This window comes from Pectinophora gossypiella, chromosome 2 (assembly GCF_024362695.1).
Source record: "Pectinophora gossypiella chromosome 2, ilPecGoss1.1, whole genome shotgun sequence".
Classification (NCBI taxonomy): domain Eukaryota; kingdom Metazoa; phylum Arthropoda; class Insecta; order Lepidoptera; family Gelechiidae; genus Pectinophora; species Pectinophora gossypiella.
Genome location: NC_065405.1, coordinates 12,264,548 through 12,273,287, shown reverse-complemented (window position 1 = coordinate 12,273,287; position 8,740 = coordinate 12,264,548). Strand labels below are relative to the sequence as shown.

At 47.2% G+C, this 8,740-nt stretch overlaps 1 protein-coding gene across 1 annotated transcript; it reads left to right on the top strand.

Moving 5' to 3' along the window:
- Positions 1–2,710: 2,710 nt before the first annotated feature.
- LOC126373013 (uncharacterized) lies at positions 2,711–8,223 on the top strand. Its single transcript, XM_050018967.1, has one exon. The coding sequence runs from the start codon at positions 2,753–2,755 to the stop codon at positions 8,108–8,110; it is 5,358 nt and encodes a 1,785-aa protein (XP_049874924.1). The 5' UTR covers positions 2,711–2,752; the 3' UTR covers positions 8,111–8,223.
- Positions 8,224–8,740: the final 517 nt, after the last annotated feature.

Below are 8,740 nucleotides of genomic sequence, written 5' to 3'. Positions count from 1 at the left end.
TATTTTTATTAGTAACTTCGATATGGAAATTCGAACATGAGAAATACCTAATAAGAAGCGTGACCGATGATAACCCACATCGCTACGCTAGTCTGGGAGAATGGAAAAAATGCAACTTACCTATAGTAGGCTGACGCCCATACGATTGAAGACTACAGTAAGACCGATGGGGTGAGGTAAACCTAGCTCAGCCGCTGGCGGGGAGCGGAGACTTGCCGTTTCATACGTAGTATTATTCTTTATTCTATGCCCCTGCTATCTCTCTTCTGCTGTCACTCTAATCAAGCTATTATATAAACTAAGTTTCACAAAGTAGGAAGGTGGTTTCATATTTTTAATTACAAGCAAAATCAATGTCATATTTTAAAATCGTTAAAAAATAATTGCTAACCAAAATTATGTGGATACATATTATAATGACCATTCAACGTAAAAGGTAAATTGATTTTTAATTATCGTTCCGCTCAGCACCAGAGCCTTTACCGCGGTGGAGCCCCGTTAACTGTTAATATGGATTTACTGTGAATATTAAAACTAAAAAGACCTCACCGTTGAACTGACATTAAAAAGTACCTAATGCGTAAGGACTTGGTAAGGACACTCATCGACTATCTGCTGGTAAAGGTTGAATTGAATTACATTTGACCGCACTGCATCGCATTTTTGTATGCTTCTATCTTTTTCTGTCACTCAGAAACGTAATTTATTCGAGCGAGATAGAATCGACGAGGCGGTCAGAGCGTGATGACACTCCCGCTCTTTTTCCTGCTTTATTGTGCTGCTCTAACGAAGTGGTTTAACCCTAACAATATACCGTAACACAAATGACACAAGCTCACGACTATATGGGAATATAGTAATAATTGGGGTAGTCAGAGGTACATGCATCGCGTGATGAACTCAGTACCCACCTACGCCTCGCCGAACTTACTGTTAGAACAAGGTTCTTCTTTTGTGTGGGTTCTGAGGTCAATGACCGAGCTCGTCAACCATGGTGTTAGAGTTACTGTTGAACAGCCAAAGGCCCCTGATGTGGCTCAAGCCAATACATTGGCCCAACTAGTTAGACCAACGTGATGTGTGGTGAGCAGTATCGCCGCCTATAATTGTCAGGCAAACAGTGCAACTGTCTTTGTGTGTGTGTGTGTGTGTGTGTGTAACATTATAATTTAATATAAGATACATCTTAGGGCTTCATTCGAGGCAGAAGACCCAAGCGTGAATGCAAATGGCACCACCTCTGATAGGCCTACGGACGGAGTACTAAGAACTTTACAGACGATAAGTGAATGGGTGAGTACATCATTTTATTTTACTTTATACCTGAACGCCTTAAACAACTATTTCAATTAGACATATCCTGCGAGGAGTGGGTGTATGTGCTAAACACCCTTGTCTTCCTCTTTGGCAATACATGGCGTGTTGCTGTGTTATGTTATGTACTTATAGCGTATATGAGACTATGTCAAAGAGTCAGTTTGGCGGTACAGAGAGGCAACATAACATAACATAACAAATTGCACAAACAGGAAAAAACAAAATACAAAACAAAAGAGACCGGGAGAGAGGCCGGTATTCTGGGGACTTTGCCTCGATGTGGTGAGCTGGAGGACATTTTTCATTTATAGATTTTTTGATTATTATTTTAAAATAATGTGTGTGTTGTTACAATTGTAGTTGAATGGAATGTATTTGTTTACATATTTTTAAAATTACCTAGAATATGTCTCGTCGATAAATGGCATAGCGAGTCCTCATACAAGATTATACACTAAGAATATTGTATTAGTACCTCCATTTCAACGACTGCCGTATAGTCTTTGTTTTTACGGTTATCTTCGTTCAATGACGATGATATTACTATTTTAAACCTTGTACCTATAGTCGCGCGACCACCAATGGCGCTATGTAACAATATACGGGGCGTTAGTCATATCGTAACGAATACTAAGGGGGATGATTCAGACCATCAAGTGGAGTTTTCCGTCGCAAAATTCATGTTTTTTTATTTTATTTTCAATTCTATACTTTTGCGGTGGAAAATTCCACTTGATATTAACTCAGAATAATGAGCTGAATCATCCCCCTCAGTATTCGTTACGATGTTCCTTCCACCCCGTTCAAGTATGTTCACGTAGCGATACAATACTGAGGAGGACGATTCAGACCATGATTCGTCATGATTCCCGTCGGAAAATTCATGATGTAGCGCGCCGATCTTTAAATTCCCCTCCGCCGCACACTTCACCCCCTCAGGTCGCACCCTCCAATCGCGTCGCGTCTAAATCGACGCTACCGCAACGCGCACGCGCGCCGGCCGCGCGGCCCGCGTCCGGCACGCTGATTGGACGGCGCGAGATTCGGCTCCCCGCTAGATTCCGTGTTTGAGCGTACTTGAAATGGTTGACGCTATTCTGTTATAATTTTCTTAATTATCCGTAATTCCTAATTTTATGTGAGAGACTGTGTTAAATAATATTGTTTGTTGTTCCTACATTAGAATCATTGTGAGACTGTAAAGTGTGCCTTTCGTTTTATAATAAACGCGGACCTTTCGTATCACCACCTGGACTGTTTCATTCTGCCACCCTGGAGAGATCGTGAGGAAATTCACGCACCGAACCCCGAACTCTACCGACACAGAGCACCGTGTCACAAATGGCTGCCCAACTCGGGCCGTGAAATTCTACGAGCGTACGAACTCCAGCTTTCAGTTGAATATCCAGTTTAAAGTGCATTCTGCAACAACAATATGCCTCTCACACGTAGTGGTCATTCTTCCACCGCTGCCGACGACGACAGCGTCGAGGCGGACTTCCACACGCCTCATGAAGAATCTGCAGCGCGAGTAGTCCCTCCTGTGCCAGCCGCGCCCTCGGCTTCTGCACCACCTACCGCGCCCGCCGCAGCGGCGGCGACCGTCACCATCGGCGATATGTCTGCGATGATGATGTTGTGGCAACAGTCTCTTCAGCGCCTCCTCGACCGTGAGGAAGAGCGACGACCTGCCACGCCCGCCCCGGCTCCAGCAGAACCCATTACCACGGCTCACCATTCCGGTGGTTATTTCACCACATGCAACGCGCGCTACAGCGGCGCGATGGAGGAGTCTCTAGACGGATTTATAGACGCGATTGAAGCATATAAAGACTGCGCCAACGTCAGCGATGCTAACGCACTCCGTGGCATCTCCATGTTGCTGACTCACGACGCCGCGACGTGGTGGCAGGGCGTGAAGCCATCCATCACCACCTGGACCACTGCAATCCAGAGCCTGCGCAGCGCCTTCGGCGACAGTCGTCCTCCGCATCGCATCTACAGAGAGCTTTTTAAAATGACTCATGAACACGAGAAGACGGAATTATTCATCGCGAGAGCCCGAGCGCTCCTCGCCCGCCTTCCTCGAGGAGACCTATCAGAGAAAGTCGAGATTGACATGATTTATGGACTTTTACACCAGCGTATCCGCGAGCGCCTGCGTCGCGAGGAGGTGTACAGCTTCGAGATCCTTCTTTGGAAGTCACGTGAAGTCGAAGATTCCCTAGATAACGTGAGTAACGACAGTGCATCGTGTGCTACACACCGTCCTGCGCCGAGTACTCCGCGCATGACGTCTACGTCGGCCGCGCCGTCGTTGAAGAACGCAGCGCGCCGCCCCAGCACCGCGTCTACCAGCGCCAGCACGTCTACCATGTCTCCGGACTTCGCGTCGAACAATAAAAGTGCCATGAAATCTCGTCCGTTTTGCATATACTGTAAAGTGCCCGGTCATGTTCGTGAAGAGTGTCGTAAACTATCGAATAAGAACAGTACTGATAAGATTGATAACGATAAGCGTGATAACAACACTATTTCTTGTTATGGTTGTGGAGCAAAGGGTGTAATACGGTCACAATGTCCAAATTGTACCGCGAAAGTTTCATTTTACGCCGTAAGTACGTTTCCTAATCAATGTAAACAACCTTATTCCACCCCGAGTTCGAATAATGACATTCATGATCTTTCAATTAATATTTCTTGTGATAAAATATGTAATTGCGATCTATGCTATGGTGATGACGAGGTTATGTTTACTTATTCTGTTCCTAATGTCATTCATGTGTCACACGCAACCAACTTCACTCCTTTCACTCAACATTTGACAGACACGAATTCGGATACACTTTCACTCGACTCTCAATCTCTCTCAAAAGGTCTGTTACACGATCAATGTTTGATCAATCACACGGGTCAATCTTCGCCAACTTTTGAACACATGCACAGTAGGGCAAATGGTCCGAATTCTTCCAGCATGTACAGTAGGGCAAATGTCTCGAATTGTTCCGGCGTATACAGTAGGGTTAATGTCCCGAATTCTTCCACAGATTTTGAACGCATGCACAGTAGGGTAAGTGGCCCGAATTTCTCAAGCATGTGCAGTAGGGTTAATGTCCCGAATTTTCCTACAGGTGTTGAACGCGTGCACAGTAGGGTAAATGGTCCGAATTCTTCCCGCACGTTCAGTAGGGTGAATGGCACTGGTGTCGACCTGAATTGTTCTTCAGGTTTTGAAAGCGTGTTCAGTAGGGTATATGACACTGTTGTTGCCCCAATTTCCGCGACCTCGACGGCTACTTATTGCAGTAGGCCTATTCTTTGCGTCGACATTTTAGGTTCGCGAGGCACCGCTCTTATTGATACCGCAGCTAAGTGCTGTGTCGCAGGTCATTCTCTTTTTAAACTTCTGAAGGATAAGAAGCAAAGTTTTACTCAGAAGCAGGTGGCCGTGAAACTCGCTGACGGAGTCGTGCACCAGCGCGATGTCCTCGTATGCAGTGTTGATGTTTCAGTCACTTTTAAGAAGAAAAAGGTTCCGATTGAGTTTGTTATTTTTCCGGATGCTGATAATAATGAGACGCTTCTAGGTATGGATTTCCTCAGCGCCTCCGGCATGGTCATCGATTTTGCGACTTCGTGTTGGAAATTTTCAGGTAGCCACCAGACCTACCCTCTCGAATTTGAGTCTGAAGGCTCGGAGGTTCCCCGTTCTGTCGTTGCTTCTTCTTTCATGCTTAGGGAAGATGAAGGCATCATGCTTACCTGTGACCAGCGCCGACAAGTATCCGATGTTCTCGATCGTCATGAGGATGTCTTCAATCTAGGAGGAGCGCCGACTCCGTACGCGGAGCACCGTATTGACACTGGCGATCATGTACCTGTCGCCGTCCCGCCTTATCGATTGACTCCAGCTAAGAAGGCTATTATGGAAGCTGAGCTCGGTAAGATGTTGGCAGAGGGTATCATCGAAGAGTGTGAGTCTCCGTGGGCCTCTCCTGCTTTGCTCGTGCCTAAGAAGGATGGCACCTTTCGTTTCTGCGTGGACTACCGTCGTCTTAATGCGATTACTAAGTCAGACTCGTATCCACTGCCAGTCATCGAGGACCTGCTGCACTCTACGAAGGGTTGCTTCATCAGTACCATCGACCTCCGTTCCAGTTATTGGCAAGTTAGCGTCGCACCGGGTGACAGGGATAAAACTGCGTTCGTCACGCCGTTCGGTACTTACAGGTTTCTCAGAATGCCTTTTGGCCTCAAGAATGCCCCGGCAACATTCCAGCGTCTTATGGATCGTTTTCGTTCAGGGAGCATGGTCAAGGATGTCACGTTACTCGTCTATCTAGACGATCTTCTCGTCCTCTCGGAGTCTTACGAGAAGCACTTACAGGACCTACAGTTGGTCTTCGATCGTTTACGCGTTTTTGGTTTACGCGCCAACCGAGATAAGTGTGTCTTCGTGGCCAAGGAGGTGAAATACCTTGGACACCTTATCACGCCGGAAGGTATCTTACCGGATGGTTCGAAGGTTGAGTCGATCCTCAATATGAATGAGCCTAAGAACCTTAAGCATCTCAGGACTTTTCTACAGACCTGTGCTTGGTTCCGTAAGTTTGTCCCCGGGTTTTCTGGGATAGCACAACCGCTCACCAAACTTACCAGGAAGAATGAGCCTTGGAACTGGAGTGACGAGCAGCAGAAAGCTTTCGATGAGTTGAAGAAGAAACTCACCAGCGCTCCTGTTTTAGTTCAGGCCGATTATAGCAAACCGTTCGTTATACGTACCGATGCAAGCGACTACGCCTTAGGTGCTGTCCTCACTCAAGGAGATGGCATAGAGGAACACCCCATCGAGTACTCCAGTCGTTTACTTACCAGTGCTGAAAGGAAGTACAGCACCACCGAACGGGAAGCATTAGCTGTTGTTTGGGCCGTAGAGAAGTACCGCCCCTATATTGACGGACACCCAATTATCGTTCGCAGCGACCATCAGCCTTTGCGGTGGCTTCTTACCCTCAAGTCACCAAGTGGTCGACTGATGCGCTGGGCGCTCCGACTTCAGGCGTTCGACATACAATATGAATACACGCCTGGTAAAGCGAATGTTGTCGCTGACACGCTGAGTCGTCCTGTATGCGACGATGTCTCTCGCGAAGACTGCGGAATCTGCACCGTAATCGTCGACGTTCCCCACGTTAATCCGGAGGAACTCAGGAAATCTCAGCTGAGCGACCCCGACGTCTGCAAGATAATTCAAGATCTCGAGCATAGTGATGCTCTGGCTTCGAATCGTTGGTTGGAGCGTGGGTATTTAATGAACCAGGGAGTTCTTTATCGTCTTAGTCCCGATGCTGATTCCGAAGAACCACAGCTCGTTATACCGGCCTCCATGATTCCTGAAGTCCTCAAGGAATTCCACGACACACCCCTAGCTGGTCACCAAGGCGTCGACCGTACCTTGGAGCGCATCCGTCAACGTTATTATTTCACCGGAATGCGACGGTACGTCAGTGAATACCTCAAGACATGCGTGGATTGCCAGAAGTATAAGCCCGCCAACCAAAAGCCTGCCGGTCTTTTGCAGACTCCGATTCTCAACCAGCGAGGTGAAGTCCTCGCTGTCGATTTATTTGGCCCTCTTCCAGAAGCTGAAGATGGATCGAAGTGGGTCCTTCTTATTGAAGATACTGCTACGCGTTGGGTTGAGATCTTTGCCCTCCGCGATGCCACCGCCGAAGCTTGCGCCCCTCTCATGATTGAGCAGTATTTTATGCGCTATGGCTTTCCTCGGCGTATCGTATCTGATAATGGCGTGCAATTCGTCTCTGCTGTTATGCAGCAATGCATGCACATTCTTGGGATTAAGCAGAATTTGATTCCCTTATACCACCCGGAAGCCAATCCCGCCGAAAGGAAGAACCGGGATATGAAAATTCAGTTGGCTATGCTGGTTAAAACTGAGCATCGTGCTTGGTCGAAGTACTTGCCTCAGGTCCGTTTTGCTTTGAATACTGCGACGTGCAGTACCACCGGTTTGACACCGTCTTATATGATGTTTGCGCGGGAGATGCGTACTCCCTTTGACGCCCATCACGACCTCAGAGCCGTCTTAGAAAAGGACAATTATGTTCCCCAGGTTACACCTTACCTGACCAGGTTTGTCAGTTCGCTCCAGGAGATTCGCGATCGTGTCGAGAAGCAGCAGGATTCTCGGAAGGACACTTCTGATGCCTCTCGTCGCCCGTCCCCTGTCTATGCAGAAGGTGACCTCGTTCTTCTTACTACTCATGCTCTGAGTAATGCCCAGAAGGGTTTGACAAAGAAGTTTATGCCACGACGTGATGGCCCTTATGTTGTTAAGCGCGTCCTTAGTCCTACCACGTTCGAGATTGCCGACCAAGATGGACAGTTGTTAGGTCGTTTTCATTCTTCGGACATGTCCTTGTTTTCAGGTCCCCAGTCGAGTGACACTCAGCCCGTTCAGCCCCGTAGGCTGCGAGGACGGCCTCGTATTAGGGATAGGGAGACCCTGACACATACACGCACACATGACGCGCCACATGTTTTTGCTAAGCCACGAGCGGGACGCTCTTGTAGCTTAGAGGAGGAGTGTGTAGCGCGCCGATCTTTAAATTCCCCTCCGCCGCACACTTCACCCCCTCAGGTCGCACCCTCCAATCGCGTCGCGTCTAAATCGACGCTACCGCAACGCGCACGCGCGCCGGCCGCGCGGCCCGCGTCCGGCACGCTGATTGGACGGCGCGAGATTCGGCTCCCCGCTAGATTCCGTGTTTGAGCGTACTTGAAATGGTTGACGCTATTCTGTTATAATTTTCTTAATTATCCGTAATTCCTAATTTTATGTGAGAGACTGTGTTAAATAATATTGTTTGTTGTTCCTACATTAGAATCATTGTGAGACTGTAAAGTGTGCCTTTCGTTTTATAATAAACGCGGACCTTTCGTATCACCACCTGGACTGTTTCATTCTGCCACCCTGGAGAGATCGTGAGGAAATTCACGCACCGAACCCCGAACTCTACCGACACAGAGCACCGTGTCACAATGAACATTTTAGGTTTTTTTTAATTTGATGATTTTCAGTTCCACTCTTTTGCGACGGAAAATTTCACTTGATATCAAATCGGACTCATGGTCTGAATCATCCCTCAGAGTTGTCGTTACGATGTGACTAACACCCTGTATTGTAGATATGAGTAAATTGCAACGGCAATACAAAGTAAAAATAAATAAATAATATTATTAATATTTGTACATATAAAATGTGCACTGTGCTAAGATGATATTAAAATTCCCTTATGACTCAACACGTCAAAACATCCCGATACTTGGTCCATCAAACGTCCGGATTAACCTTTTGTAACGTGTGATAAATTAGACATAGGTATTCCAATGAAAACAGACT

Excerpts from the sequence above, each read along its gene's own strand:
- LOC126373013 (XM_050018967.1), top strand. The coding sequence starts at position 2,753 with ATGCCTCTCACACGTAGTGGTCATTCTTCCACCGCTGCCGACGACGAC.